At 39.2% G+C, this 16,580-nt stretch overlaps 1 protein-coding gene across 1 annotated transcript in view; it reads left to right on the forward strand.

Moving 5' to 3' along the window:
* Positions 1 to 7,090: 7,090 nt before the first annotated feature.
* Positions 7,091 to 16,580, forward strand: part of LOC106087484 (sodium-dependent nutrient amino acid transporter 1) — a 29,454-nt gene continuing 19,964 nt past the window's right edge. The window contains exon 1 of the mRNA XM_013252537.2: positions 7,091 to 7,358. Coding sequence (XP_013107991.2) covers positions 7,278 to 7,358 — 81 coding nt within the window. The 5' untranslated portion in view covers positions 7,091 to 7,277. The remainder of the gene's footprint in view (positions 7,359 to 16,580) is intronic.

The following is a 16,580-nucleotide window of genomic DNA, read 5'->3' on the forward strand; positions in this document are numbered from 1 at the left end:
TGACAGAACATGTCACATTGTCCCATTTGCCGAACATAGAATACCAATATCTGAAACCCAGTTTCGAGATGTCTTTCACCACTAGGTCTTTCCATCTGGCTTTTGGTTGTCACGGTTTGCGTGTACCACCGTGATCGTCTTCAAGAGATTTCTTCACTAGGGCTTTTCATTCATTCTGACAACAGCTATACGTACCGTGGCTTATACGAAACCGATACCCTCCATCAATGCAAACAGGTCCATATATTACCATATATTTCATCTTCGATTTATTTCAAAACAAGTTAGAGCGTGCTAAGTTCGGCCGGGCTTATATACCCTCCACCAGGATCGCATTTGTCGAATTCTTTACGCGGTATCTCTTTTTAGGCAAACAAAAAATAATGAATAAGAACTGTTATGCTATATCAAGTTACAGTCCGATTCAGACCATAAATGAAATGAATGCTGAACATTGTAGAAGTCATTTTGTAATATTTCAGTCCATTCGTATAAGAATTGCGACTAGTAGGGGGTCAAGAAGCAATATCGGGAGCTGTATAAAGCTATAGATCGGTTTATATGGGAGCTGTATAAAGCTATAGATCGATTCAGACCCTATTGGACACGTATGTTGAAGGACATGGGAGAAGCCGTTGTACAAAATTTCTGTCAAATCGGATGAGGATAGCTTCTTCAAGAGACTCAAGAAGTCAAAATCCCAGATCGGTTTATATGGCAGCTATATTAGGTTATGTATCGATTTGTGCCATACTACGCACAGTTGTTGGATAAGATAACAAAACATCTCATGTAAAATTTCCGCTAAATCAGATGAGAATTGCGCCCTCTAGCGGCTGAAAAAGTTAAGATCCAAGATAGGTTTATATGGCACCTGTACGAGGTTATGAACCGGTTTGGACCATACTTCGCACAAAAGTTGGAAGTGATACCAAAACACCACGCGCAAAATTACAGCCAATCGCCCTTCAAAAGCTGAAGGAGTCAAGACCCAAGATCGGTTTATATGTCAGCTATATCAGGTTTTTCACCGATTTAAACCAAACTTGTTGGATGTAACAACAAAACACCACTTGCAAAATTTCAGTGAAATCGGACTAGAATTGCGCCCTCTAGAGGCTCATGAAGTCAAGACCCTTAATCGGTTTATATGGCAGCTATATCAAAACATGGACCGATTTGGCCCATTTACAATCCCAACCGACCTACACTAATGAAAAGTATTTGTGCAAAATTTCAAGCGCATAGCTTTGCAAATTGCAAATGCAAATGAAAATTTTGCCCATGAGCATTCCACTAAGGAACAGGGGCAAACTTCTCACATATCAATGAGTGCAGTCCGATTTAAGTTTTAAGCTCAATGATATGGGACCTCCTTTTTATAGCCGAGTCCGAACGGCGTGCTGCAGTGCGACACATTTTTGGAGAGAAGTTTTACATGGCATAGTACCTCGGTTTATATGGCAGCTATATAGGGTTATGGACCAATTTTAACTATTCCTAGCATAGTTGTTGGAAGTCATAAGAAAACACGTCTTGCAAAATTTCAGCCAAATTGGATAAGAATTCCTTCTAGTGGCTCAGGAAGTCAAGATCTAAGACCGGTTTATATGACAGCTATATCAAAAAATGGACCGATTTGGCCCATTTACAATCCCAACCGACCTACACTAATAAGAAGTATTTGTGCAAAATTTCAAGCGCATAGCTTTACTCCTTCAAAAGTTAGCGTGCTTTCGACTGACAGACGGACGGGCATGGCTTGATCGACTTACAATGTCATGACGATCAAGAATATAAAAGCTTTGTTTGGTCTTAGACGCATATTTCGAGGAGTTACAAACAGAATGACGAAATTAGTAAACCCCCATCCTATGGTGGAGGGTATAACTAGTGTCATTTAATTGCGTTACGGTGATGCCGAGGTTGATGTCTACCTCAAAGTTGTAGTTCCCAATTTCCCTATTTTCTTTATCTGCTCGGTTGTATAGGGCTTTGTGGGAGTTGATACCATCCACTTGGTCTTATCTTCATTTACTGCCAAACCCATTTTCGTTGATTCTCTTTCGATACTGGTCCATAAATTCTAAAGGCTGAAATTGGTTCATCCGGTGAGCGACCCATAATATCGATGTTGTCGGCATAAACGAGTAGCATAGGTTCTTTTGTCACTAGTGTGCCATGCCTATTACCACCTTCATCTCGTTTAATCTTCTCCACCAGGATATTCAAAAGATTACACGGTAGGCTGTTTCCCTGTCTGAAACCTCGTTTTGTATTGAATGGTTTGGTTAGATTCTTTCCTATTTTAACTAAGGAGAGTGTATAAGCAAGCGTCATCCTGCAAAGTCGTATCAGTTCTTCAGGAATACCAATCTCAGACTTAAAATACCTTTGAACGTATAGGGCTCTCAATGACGGCTTTGTAGTTAACGAAAGTTGGTAGGTGTAAATTTGTCCGTCTCGGGTCATTTCCACGATTTTTCGCAGTGTAAATATCCGGTCTACGGTGGATTTACCAGGTCTAAAGCCACACTGATAGGGCCCTATTATTTCGCTGGCTTTTGACTTTAATCTTACACACACGCTCGATAGTATCTTGTATGCGATGGGGAGGAGACTTATTCCTCTGTAGTTGGCACATACCGTCTTATCCCCTTTCTTGTGTATGTGACATAGTATGCTAAGGTTCCAATTATCGGGTATGAGTTATTCCAGCCAAATTGCGCAGACGAGCTGATGCGTACGCCATATCAGCATGTAGCCTCCGGTCTCAAACATTTCAGCCGGCAACCCATCGGCTGCTTCTGCCTCATTGTTTTTCAGCCGGGTTATTGCTACGTGGACCTTGTTCTGCCTAAGTTGTACATAATCTAACCATCATCAGGGATTGGTTCTGCGGTATACTCATGACCACCGTCATCGGATACCAGCATGTCTGAAAAGTGTTATTTCCATATTCTCAGCACACTATATGCATCATTTACCAGATTTTCTTCTTTGTATCTAAAGGAGGATGTGCCTATACCAAAACCATTGGTTTGATGTTTATTTTTCTTTGATAGCGTTTTCGGACTTCATTCGAACATCATTCGAGCTCCTGAACATCTCTATTCACTCACACTCACTTCTTTCCATTTTCTTCTTCTTTTACTTGCGGAAGAGACGTTTCTCCTCTCTTCTATTCTCCCGATATCTCTCCTTCGCCAGGCGAATTGCTACTGGCTGAAAAGTTGACCTATATGCCGCATTCTCAGCTTCAGTAGCTTTTTGGAACTCCTGATCGTAACATGGGTTCTTTGGGGGCCGCTTTTGGTACCCATTATACATAAAACGATCTCACGATTTAACTCCTTAAACCCTTGTTAACAGCAATTTTCGCCCGATTTTGCGTGCAGTGTTCTGTTATGATTTCCAACAACTGTGTTAAGTACTGTCCAAATCGGTCTATAACCTAATATAGTCCCAATATAACCGATCTCCCGATTTGAGCCTTTACAAATCGCAATATTTGTTCGGTTTGGCTGAAATTTTGCATATAGTGTTTTGTTATGACTTCCAAAAACTGTGCCAAGTACGGCCAAAATCAGTCTATAATCTGATATAGTTCCCAGATAAACCGGTCTCTCTTGTTCGGTTCTTAGAAGCTTTAAATTTTGCTCGTTTGACAGCAGTTTGGTATGTAGAATAAAATTATGCCCTACAACTTAATTTATTTTGTATACATTTTTAGCAGAATCCATGGTGGTGGGTTCCCAAGATTCGGTCCGGCCGAACTTAGCACACTTTTACTTGTTTCTAATTTTTTTGCCCGTTAGGGAGAAGATAATTTTTCTAAAGATGTATTAATTTCTCTTTGAGCTTAATGATCGAAAATTTTATACAATGGAAAAATTAAGAACCCCTTGGTTAGGATTGGGGTCATCATCAATCTGAAATCTGTAGGTGTAACCTCTCTCTCGAAATAACCTCTATGAAATGCGTACAACACATTAACCAATCCTGACATTTTGTCCTACTGGCTGTGTCACTTTTTCAAATGTATGAGCGTTTGTTTTATTGCAGCGTGGATTTCTTGTCCACATACCAACAATTTTTTTCCACTGGATGACCTTGAATGTTGAAGGGCCTAACAAAACTCACTGTCCCAAATTTCAGCAAAATCGGATAACAAATGTGGTTTTTATGGGCCTAAGACCCTAAATCGGAGGGTCGGTCTATATGGCAGCTATATCCAAATCTAGACCGATCTGTGCCAAATTGAAGAAGGATGTCCAAGGGTCTAACATAACTCATGGTCTCAAATTTCGGCAAAATCGGATAATAAATGTGACTTTTATGGGCTTAAGACCCTAATTCGGCTGATCGGTCTCTGTGAGGGCTATATCAAGATATAGTCCGATATAGCCCATCTTCAAAATCTGACAATAAATGCGCCTTTTATGGGCCAAAGACCTTAAATAGAGAGATTGATCTATATGTCAGCTATATCCAAATCTAGACCGATCTGGGCTAAATTGAAGAAGGGTGTCCAAGGGTCTAACATAACTTATGGTCTCAAATTTTGGCAAAATCAGATAATAAATGTGACTTTTGTGGGCTTAAGACCCTAAATCGGCGGATCGATCTCAGTGAGTGCTATATCAAGATATAGTTCGATTTGGCCCATCTTCGAACTTAACCTGCTTATGAACAAAAAAAGAATCTGTGCTAAGTTTCAGCTCAATATCTCCACTTTTACAGACTGTAGCGTGATTTCAACAGACAGACAGAAGGACATGGCTAGATCGTCTTAGATTTTTACGCTGATCAAGAATATATATACTTTATAGGGTCGGAAATGGATATTTCGTTGTATTGCAAACGGAATGACAAAATGAATATACGCTCAACCTTCGGTGGTGGGTATGAAAAGTCAGATTGCACCTAGCAACACTTAGTGTTGCCCAGGCCAGAAACTTAAATAGCAGCCGTCATATTGGTTCATGCCTTGCTCTCTAAATTGGTCATAATAGAAGGTCCATCAGATTGGCATCTGGCTTAATGCACAGCAACTTTGTGTGGACGAAATGTAGTGCGGAACATATTTGTTAAGCCTTTCTTGATTCAGATTTAGATTATAGATTTAGTCTTGTCTGTACGTCCATGGTCTACGACCGAATTGTCTGCCGGTCCACGGCTCTAAAGCAGCTATGAAAATGTTTTACCGACATCGCATTTACTTTGTCGCTGGGCTCAATGGCGAAGGTGCTTGGGGGTGTTAATCGGCGGTCTATGTTGCTCATACCATCACTTGAAAAGGAAAACTACTTCGTTTGACCGTTCGTTTAATCAAATTGAAGTAGGTGCGCTCGGTGAAGTAAACACAATTATTTTGGAAGTTTACGTCAAAGAAACTATGTTCAGAAATTCACTACATTGGTGCAAGTGGAACAAACCCTTTGCTGATTTAAGTCATACTTGTACCTTCTGGAACTTGTAAGGCCTCGAGCTCATTTTTCAATGTATGCTGCATCTTTTGATGGGATATTTTCAAATCTTTAGCCATTTCATAGGCACTGCACAGAGGATTTCGTTGAATTCGGCGTTGAATTCACTCGCCGAACCATTTCAGGTGTTGTTGCAGTTTTGTTTTCAATTAAATAGTATTTTTTCGCGTGTAGGGAATAACATAAAAATTCTGAACCTATAATAAAAGTACAAAGTAAAGTACTTTAGGAATTTTTTTCAGACCTCATATAAATGAGTCACTTTACTTGACTAATAAACTAAAAATTACGTTAGAATTTAAGAGATTCCAAAGAAAATAATTGAATTACAAACTAAAGATAAAAAAGTAAAAGCGTGCTACGTTCGGACGGGCCGAATCTTATATACCCTCCACCATAGATCGCATTTGTCGAGTTCTTTTCCCGATATTTTCTTTTAGGCAAACAAAGGATAAAAGAAAATTACTGATTTAATGTTGGAGCTATATCAAGTTATAGTCCGATTCGGACCATAATTGAATTGAATGCTGGAGACAATATTAGAAGTGTTGTGTAAAATTTCAGCCAATTCCACTAAGAATTGCGCCTTTTAGGGGTTCAAGAAGTAAAATGGAGAGATCGGTTTATATGAGAGCTGTATCAGGCTATGGACCGATTCGGACCATATTTGACAAGTATGTTGAAGATTATGGGAGAAGCCGTTGTACAAAATTTCAGCTAAATCGGATAATAATTACGCCATCTGGAGGCTCAATTAATCAAGATCCCAGATCGGTTTATATGGCAGCTATATCAGGTTAGGGATCGATTTGAACCATATTTAACTCAGCTATTAAAAGTCAAAACAAAACACCTCATGCAAAATTTCAGCCAAATCGGATAAGAATTGCGCCCTCTAGTGCCTCAAGAAGTCAAGATTCAAGATCGGTTTATATGGCAGCTATATCAAGTTATTGACCGTTTTAAAGCATAATTAGTACATTTGTTGGAAATCATATCGAAACACGTTGTGCAAAATTTCAGAAAAATCGCATAGGAATTTCGCCCTCTAAACGCGCAAGAAGTCAAGACCCCGGATAGTTTTATATGACAGCTATATCAGGTTATGGACCAATTTCAACCATACTCAGCACAGTTGTTGGAAGTCATAATACAATACCTCATGCAAAATTTCAGCCAAATCGGATAAGAATTGTGCCCTCTAGTGGCTCAAGAAGTCAAGATCCAAGATCGGTTTATATGGCAGCCATACCAAAACATGGACCGATATAGCCCATTTACAATCCCAACTGACCTACACTAATAAGAAGTATTTGTGCAAAATTTCAAGCTGCTAGCTTTACTCCTTCGAAAGTTAGCGTTCTTTCGACAAACAGACGGACGGACATGGCTAGATCGAATTAAAATGGCATGACGATCAAGAATATTTATACTTTATGGGGTCTCAGACGCATATTTCGAGGTGTTACAGAATGACGAAATTAGTACACCCCCATCCTATGGTGGAGGGTATAAAAAAGTCTACACTCGGTTAACCATTATTTAAGATGTCACTTCATAGTTTATGTACTTCCCTAGCTATAACTGAGAGAATAGACCGAGTGCTGCCTGTTATCTCAAGTTGTCGTAAAATTTTACACCTCTTATCATCACTCATTTGTCTATACAAATATGCAACATTCATTCTAAATTATATCGTAACTCAAGCAGATTCATTTGAGAAATCAGTTTTCCGGGCAACGTTATTGGTGTTAAAAGCTTGAATGTTAAATTAAGTAAATTTCGAAAATGTATAAACAACGCACAGGAATTGAAAATCCTTCTTATGTCAGCTCAAATGATGATCCTGTAGAAGATGGAGATCAGAATGTTAGTGATGATTCAAATGTGCTTAAATTAAAATAAATAATTAAAAAATTGAGATAATCAAAAAGTGAATAATTTTTTTATTTATGCCCACGAACTCAACATAAAAATAATTTGCATATACAACTCAAATTCCTTTAAAGAACTATATAACCCAATTTCGAACAAATGAGCATTCTATGTTTAAGGTTTAAGTGGTGGTTTTACAACAGACTCAGTTATACGTTTTCGTCCATAATGATACCATAGGAACAGGAACCATCCAGATCGCTTTAAAAACCCCAAAAATTTTCGAATGTTCACATCCGCTAAATCAGACAGGTTCTCAAAGAAATGAGAACCTAATGTGGAACTCCTCTTGACTGCCAGTGCGGAACACACACACCGAAGGTGTTATATAGTCTCTTCTTCTTCGATGTCCTTACAGCTTCTGCAAATGTCGTCGCTGGCAACCTTCAGTCTGTAAGAATGTTTTCCGATTAGACAGTGACCTGTCATAACGGACACAATGACTGAGACGTCTGTTCTAGCCAGTGACAGCAAAGCGGTAGACCTCTTCTAGTCTAAATTACGCCACATAGCTCTGGAATGCTCACAGCCCCCTGGTCCTGAAAACTTAGCTTAGATGTCGCTAGAGGCATACCCACAGATTCCAGTTTCCCTGGAATGTGTAAGATAGTGCATAGTCTCGCAAGTTTGCCCGCTTTACAATTCTGGGATATCTCCGTGGCCCGGCACCCAGAACAGGTGAATTTTGAACTGTTCAGTCATCTCGTTGAGAAATCTACGACAGTCAAGTGCAGTTTTTGAATTCAGAAATATATTCCCTAGCGATTAAACGACTGTCTGAGAAGATATTATGCCATTATATCTAAGCCATTGCTAAGATCTCCGCTTTATACACAATTCAGTAGTAAGATAACCCTTCGATATTCTATATAACTTTTATTACCAGGGATATTGTAGTTGGAATCGGTTCTATCAAGAAAAGTGCTACAGTAATTTTTATCAAAAAGCAGCTCAGGCAATCCAGGAATCCACTCTGCCTGGAACATCGGGCATTGTATCAAAGATAACACAGTGTCCGTAGCCACCCCATGACCTAAGAGAATGCTCCCTTAGATTCACAGCAATGGTCGCAGAATTTGTCGTGAGGCATTAGGTGTAGCATTAAAGTCTAGCATCAGATGGTGTCGTCTTCAGTGCGTTTGTGATGCAAAAACAAGCCATCCTTTGGATCCGGCTGAGTATTAAACAATTGGTGGACTTTTGATGTGGCGACCACCAGACCACAATACCATATAATATTGTAGGTCTAACAAATACACTATAAGCCCAATGAATAACACGTGGTTTAAAACCCTCAACAAGGAAGATTTGCCTTTCTGTCCTTATCCAAATTGTTTGATTTGAAGTTGAATTCAAAACACCCAGGTAATTTTGCGCTTTCAGTAAATGGAACATTCTTTCCTCCAAAGGAGACAGGTGCCACTGTGAGCAACTTGTAACTCTTGCTGAAAATAAGAATTTCGGTCTTAAACGAATTTACGTATACAACACTTTTGGTAGTAAGAGAACCCTCCATGTAGACGACTGGGATCGTGAAGGGCTGTTTCAGTGGACTTTCCCTTACAATATGCATGATGTTGCCGAGACAGGCGATCTCCAGCAATCTTAACCCTAAAATAGGTTTCTACCAACCTCTCTAAAGTCTTCAGCATAAAGGATGACAGACTAGTTGGACGAATATCTTTCGCTTTAGTGTGGTAATGTTTTCGTGCTTTTGGAATGAAAATTAACTTTATGTCAGAACAGAACAAATCCTAGGTAGAATTCTGCAGCTCCGTGAAGGATACATCTGAGGCCTCTGGACTAAGGAAGATTCTGTCCACAAGACCTTTTATGGTCGGGTATATTCAGAGGTCAGAGAATGTATGGACAATGTCTAGTGAGGAAACACTAGAACTACTCGTTAATACACATTTCCTGGGAAATTCTCCAACGGACAACGGGGTACCAGAAGAGGTCGTCACTGGTATGCATTCGTTGGAAGCCATTAGGGAAATCGTGTCTGAGCCGAAAATCGTTTGGGCGATAAGAAGTTTCGACTCCTTTAAGTCGCCAAGCCCTGATGATGTATCACCGGTTGAATTATAAGCTATGTCTGATAGACTGGTTCCCTGGCTTAGGGAGATAATCTTCGCTTGTATCAGAATGTCATATATACCTGTGGAATGGAGGGACACGAAGGTTATTTTCATTCCGAAAGCAGGAAACCCCTACCACAAGAAGGCGAAAGATTTTCGTCCGAAAGCAAGAAAACCCTACCACAAGAAGGCGAAAGATTGTCGTCCAATTAGTCCGTCATCCTTTATGTGGAAGACTCTTGAGAGATTGATAGAGACGTATCTTAGGGCAAAGATCCCTGGAGATCGCTTGTCGCGGCAGCAGCATGCATATAGTAAAGGCAAATCCACTGAAACTGCCCTTCACGACCTAGTCGGCTACATAGAGGGTTCTCACGCTGTCACGAAATATACAATGGTAGCATTTCTTGACATTGAAGGTGCTTTCAATATTGTAAATCCGACGTCAATCATGAAGGAGTTGGAGTTTATAGGCGTTAACTCTACCGTAAGATAACTCACGGTAGTAAGTTAGTTATTAATAACTTATTTACTAAAACATGCATTACGGCAGGTTTGGGATCTGTAGATCCAAAAACATGAGTCAGCAGATGAATCCTCTCCTCTACTTTGGAATATAGCCATTAACACTATATTATTTCTCTGGAAGAAAAAGGTGTAAAAGTGGTCGCGTATGATGATGATGTGGCAATTGCGGTTAGGGGAAAGTTTCCCAGCACTCTAAGAGATATACCTCAAGAAGCTCTACGTGCAACAGCAAAGTGGGCTACCGAAAGTGGTCTGGGTATAAATCCGTGCAGAAGTAGTTCTTTTCAGCAGGAGATGCAAGTTGCCTACAGTGGAACCTGTCTCCTTGGGTGGAGAGAATATTTCATTTACAGAAAGCGCAAAATACCTGGGTGTTTTGCTGGATAGGAAATTTAACTTCAAATCCAACATTTTAGAAAGGGCAAGAAAGGCCACTTTTGCCCTATACGCCTGCAAGACAGCCATTGGCAAAAGTTAGGGGTTTAGACCGCGTGTCATGCATTGGGTATATACTGCATTTCTCAGATATATGATTCTATATGGTTTTGTGGTCTGGTGGACGGCGCTTCAAAAGTTCACCTGCTGCTCAATACTTAGGCGGATTCAAAGGATGGCTTGTTTGAGCATCACATCCGCACTGAGGACGACACCATCTGATGCACTGAATTAAAGGCTACATCTTATGCCTCTTGACATTGTGGCTTGACAAATTGCAGCGACCACTGCCGTGAGGTTAAGGGAGCTTTCTCATTGGTCATGTGGCAGCTATGGACACTGTGTTATCCTTGATACAATATCCGATGTTCCAGGCAGTGTGGGTTACACTCTACCTGAGCCGCTTTTTGATAAAAAAAAGTTCTGTGCCACTATTCCTGATAGAACCGATTGGAATAACGATATCCCTGGTAACAAAAGTTACATAGACTTCTATGCGGATGGTTCCAAACTAAACGAACAGGTTGGCCTTGGGGTGTATTCTAAAGATCTAGAACTGGTCATATCGAAAAGGTTACCCGACCAGTGCAGTGTGTATCAAGCGGAGATCATTGAAATTAAAGAAATGGGGGAATGGCTAACATATAATGTCATAACAACGATTGGCATAAATATATTCTCAGACAGCCAGGCGGCCATTAAATCCCTGGAGAACGTATTTCTGAACACAAAAACCGCCCTCGACTGTCGCAGATTTCTCAATGAGATAGTTGAACAGAGATATCCCAGCGAATTGTAAAGCGGACGAGCTTGCGAGACTAGGAACTACCCTACAAATTCCAGGGATACTGGAATCTGTGGATATGCCTCTGGTGACATGTAATCTAAGTTATCAGGACAATGTCCGAAGGGCAACGAATGATATATGGTCACAAAGAGGGGATTGTGAGCATTCCAAAACTATGTGGCCTAATCTAGACTTGAAGAGGTTTACTGCTTTGCTGTCATTGGCTAGAACAAACGTATAAATCATTGTGTCCGTCATGACAGGTTACTGTCTAATCGGAAAACATGCTGACATACTGAATGTTGCCAGCAACGACTTTTGCAGAAGCTGTGAGGACATTGAAGAGACTTTATAACACCTTTTGTGTGTGTGTCCTGCACTAGCAGTCGGAAGGAGTTCCACCTAAGGTTCTCATTTCTTTGAGAACCTTTCTGATTTAGCGGATGTGAACATTCGCAAGTTATTGGACTTTTTAAAGCGGTCAGGATGGTTCAACGGTAGGAACTACAATAGAAGGCATTTTCCTTCTTCTGTTCCTGTGGTATTAAATGGACAAAAAAGCTAAGTGAGTCTGATGGCAGACTGCCACTTAAACCTAGCCTAAGCTACGATAGGCATCATCTTTGAAGAAGTATAGTCCAATGATGCCACCAGCCCATAAACCTCACCAAACTGTGACTTTTTCTAGATGCATTGGTAGCTCTTACAATGCTTCTGGGTGATCTTCACTCCAAAATCGAAAATTGTGATTATTTACGTACCCATGAATGAGCTTCGTCGCTGAATCGAAGAGGCGCGCGGTGAACTTTCTTAACAGGGTGCGCATTTTGATAAATTCAATATTTTGCAAGCGTTGTTAGTTTTTAAGACGAATTATAGACGAATTATAGACCAAACTGAAGATGTTTGACTATGAAACAAAACTTGCGTGAGCTGTTTAAACCAGTATTGCCAAAAAAAGATAATAGCTGAAAAATCATCTTTTAGTTGAAAAACAAAATGAAGATCAATCGAAGAAGGGAAGGGTTTTTGGGTATTAAAAAGAACTAAAAGTGGACTTATTTAAAGAAAGCTAAAGTATTCGAGTCAAAGTTGAAGATAAGTTCGAAATATGAATATTCTAACGGCTGGTTGCAAAAGTTTAAAAATCGAAATGAAATTCACAAGCATACGGCTGAAGGAGAAAAATCCTCAGCTGAACTTGTAGTTGTCAAAAAGTTTGTGAAAAATTTAATAAATTTATTTCAAGGTAAAAACTAGGTTGAAAAGTTGTTGCAGATATTAATCCGCCCCATGCCACTTTGGACAAATAAGACAAATTTATAATGGAGATGAAACTTTTTTTGAAGTGTTTGCAACACAGCAGTTTGTTATGCCGTGTTGAAGGAGTAATAGATGGACAAAGGAGAGGCTAACTGTATTATTATGTGCTAATGCTGCTGGTACAGTCAAGTGCAAGGCGTTAGTTATTGGAAAAAGTGTTTGGCCAATATTTTTAATGAGTTTTAACAAAGCTCCCGCTTTTTATAAAGCCATTAAAAAAGCTTACTACTACTACTTATTTACTATTGAACATTCCATTAAGGAACAGGGGATACTTCTCTCATATCAATGAGTGCAATCCGATATATGTTTAAGCTCAATGATAAGGGGCTTGCTTTTATAAGGAGAGTCGTACAGCGCACAGTGGGCGAAAATAAAAAAAAACACTTGTAAAAAATATGCCGTGAGAAAACGGGTAGAGATATCTCTTTGAAATTTGAAATGGTTAGAGCTAAGGTGTCAACGAGATCGTGTGCAAAATTTCAAAGAGTTTCCGGACGTATTTTGGCAGGCCCTAAAATTGATCACCTCGGTATTTCGAAACATTGTGCGGGCTGCCAAATTTTCATTTATATTATTTACAAATAGTGCTCAAAAATCTATACAAAAAAGTTTGCTTGTGGTCTTAAATGTCTCCAATGGTCTCAGAGATATTTGACTTTAGTTTTTTTGAGCAATTTTGACCGAGGTCTGCTTCGTATTTTGCGATTTGCCAAAACCCTTGTGCTTCGATTTTCATTTTTGTGCATGATTTGGATTCGTGACAAATTACAACGACTTTGTCGCGACAAGTGTCCACATCTGTTTATTCAGCTAAAATTTATACAGTTTGGAAGTCAAAAAATTGGAAAAAATTGTATTTTTGGTATTTTTCGTTCAAAAAAAGTATTTTCATTGATTAGTCTTTATTGAAAAAAAATGCTTCAATTTTCTTTTTTTGTAAAGAGAACATATTGTAGATGCATTGTAAATAAAATTTGAAGTAAATAAAACGGGTCCTATATGTTCTTCAAAATAGATAATTTTTAATTAAAACCAGTAAGGAAAGGCAAAAGTCGGGTGGAGTTGCGCTATATAACACCCTACACCACCGAGTATACGTAATACTTTTAATAGATAGCACTTAGATCCAAATTTAGTCAGACTTTAATTTTGCATACCTATTGAAATATACGATTTTTACGATGGTACGAAAATTGTGGCTTCTACAGCTTTAAAAGTCGAAACGCATAAAAGATACATATGGGAGTTTTAATCGATTTTGATGAAATTTTGCACACGTATTGGGATGTCAATCAAACCATCTCAAGAAAAATTTTGTAGAGATCGGACCATATCGGATGAAAAATATTTATGGGAGCTATATCTACATCTGGACCGATTTTTATGAAACTTTGCTTAAATATGAAAGCATTGAAGAAAACGGCCCATGCCAAATTTTGTAAAGATCGGAAAAAATTGTGGCTTCTACAGCCTTAGAAGGCCATATCGAATGAAAAATATATATGTGAGCTATATCTAAATCTGGACCGATTTTTATGGAACATATGAGGACGTTGAATAAAAAGATCCACGCCAAATTTTGTAAAGACCAGACCAAAATTGTGCCTGCTACAGCCTTAAGAGACCATATCGGATGAAAGATATTTATGAGAGCTATATATAAATCTGATCCGATTATGATGAAATTTTGCACACATAGTGGGACGTCACAGGAACCATTTCATGTAAAATTTAGTAGAGATCGTACTAAAATTGTGGCTCCTACAGCTTTCGGCAAATCGGATGAAAGATATATATGGGAGCTATATCTAAATCTGGACCGATTTCAATAAAATTTTGCAAACATTTTGGGACGTCACACGAAACATTTCATGCCAAAATCGGTAGAGATTGCACCAAAATTGTGGCTTCTACAGCTTTAAAAGGGCACATCGGATGAAAGATATATATGGGAGCTATATCTACATCTGGACGGATTTTTTTTCAAAATCAATAGCGTTCGTCCTTAAACCAAAAAAGACACTTATGTAAAATTTTGTGAAAATCGGACAACAAATGCGACCTGTACCTTGATTACAAGAATACATGGACAGACAGACGGACATAGCTAAATCGAATCAGGAAGTGATTCCATATACTTATCGAGCTCTTCTGCTTCTTAGAGTTGCAAACAAATGCACAAATCTATAATACCCTGTACCACAGTGGTGGTGTGGGGTATAAAAATGGAAAAACCCCTCGAGTTAAAAATTTCCAAACCCTAGATCCCCCAATTGGGCACATGTTTTTTTACTCCATATGTCACCTAGGTTAGGTTAGGTAAGATAAGAGTGATCCTTTACAGACTCACTTAGACAATTTTAGGTCCATTGTGAGACCACAGTAGCGACAGCTCAAGGCTTCAAGCGGGAATCGGACCCACGACCCCTGCACTGGTAATACAAGCACGCTACCAACCCAGCTACCGGGGTGCAATCGTCTTCTAAACCCTAGCAAAAAAAATTTTCCTCCTAAAAATATTTTTAGCCACAACAAATTTACTAAAAAATGGCGATTTTGAAACCAACTTTGCTTGGAAGGGGTATTTTGGGGATTTTTGAAGAAAAAAAAAATTCGGGCAGAATTGGTTTTCTAAAACACTTCTATCTACAAAATTCAATTCAGAATTGCTAAGATATCTCTATTTAATTTCTTCTTAGAATTTTTCCATTAAAAAAACAAATTTGCAAATTAGACCATAAATGAAGATTTGGCAGCCCGATCAATTTTTCGAAATACCGAGGCGACCAACTTGAGGTGTCTGCCAAAAGGCGCCCGCACAACATAAGGCCTTGAAATTTTGCTCACGATCTCGTTAACGCCTCAGCTCTAACCATTTAAAAGAGATATCTCTACCACTTCTCACGCGGCATATTTCTTGCTAGTTGATTTTATACCCTCCACCATAGAATTGGGGGTATACCAATTTCGTCATTCTGTTTGTAACTACTCTGAGACCCCATATTCGTCTGAGACCCCATAAAGCATATATATTCTTGATCGTCGCGACATTTTATGTCGATCTAGCCATGTCCATCCGTCTGTCCGTCCGTCTGTCAGTCTGTCCGTCTGTCTGTCTAAAGCACGATAACTTCCAAAGAAGTAAAGCCAGCAGCTTCAAATTTGCACAAATACTTATTATTAGTGTAGGTCGGTTGGTATTGTAAATGGGCCATATCGGTCCATGTTTTGATATAACTGCCATATAAACCGATCTTGGATCTTGACTGATTGGAATGAAATTTTGCACGACGTGTATTGTATGGTTCAAATCGGTTCATAATCTGGTATAGCTGTCATAGAAAGCGATCTTGGATCTTGACTTCTTGAGCCTCTAGAGGGCGCAATTCTAATCTGATTTTATTAAAATTTTGCACGTAGTGTTTTGGTATCACTTCCAACAACTACGCTTAGAATGGTTTAAATCGGTCCATGTTTAGATATAGCTGCTATATAAACCGATCTTGGGTCTTGACTTCTTGAGCCTCTAGAGGGCGCAATTCTTATCCGATTTTATTGAAAATTTGCACGTAGTGTTTTAGTAGCACTTCCAATAACTGTGTTTAGTTTGATTCAAATCCGTTCATAATCTGGTATAGCTGTCATATAAACCGATCTTGGATCTTGACTTCTTGAGCCAATAGTGAGCGCAATTCTCAACCGATTTGGCTGAAATTTTGCATGAGGTGTTTTGTTATGACGTCCAATAACTGTGCTAAGTATGGCGTAAATCGGTATAGAACCTGATATAGCTGCCATATAAACCGATCTGGGTCTTGACTTCTTGATCCTCTAGAGGGCGCAATTCTCATCCGATTTAGCTGAAATTTTTTACAACAGCTTCTCTCATGACCTTCAACATACGTGTCTTATATGGTCTGAATCGATAGCTTGATACAGCTCCCATATAAACCTATATCCCGATTTTGCTTCTTCAGCCCCTACAAGGCGCAATTCTTATCC

Source organism: Stomoxys calcitrans, chromosome 5 (assembly GCF_963082655.1).
Source record: "Stomoxys calcitrans chromosome 5, idStoCalc2.1, whole genome shotgun sequence".
NCBI lineage: Eukaryota > Metazoa > Arthropoda > Insecta > Diptera > Muscidae > Stomoxys > Stomoxys calcitrans.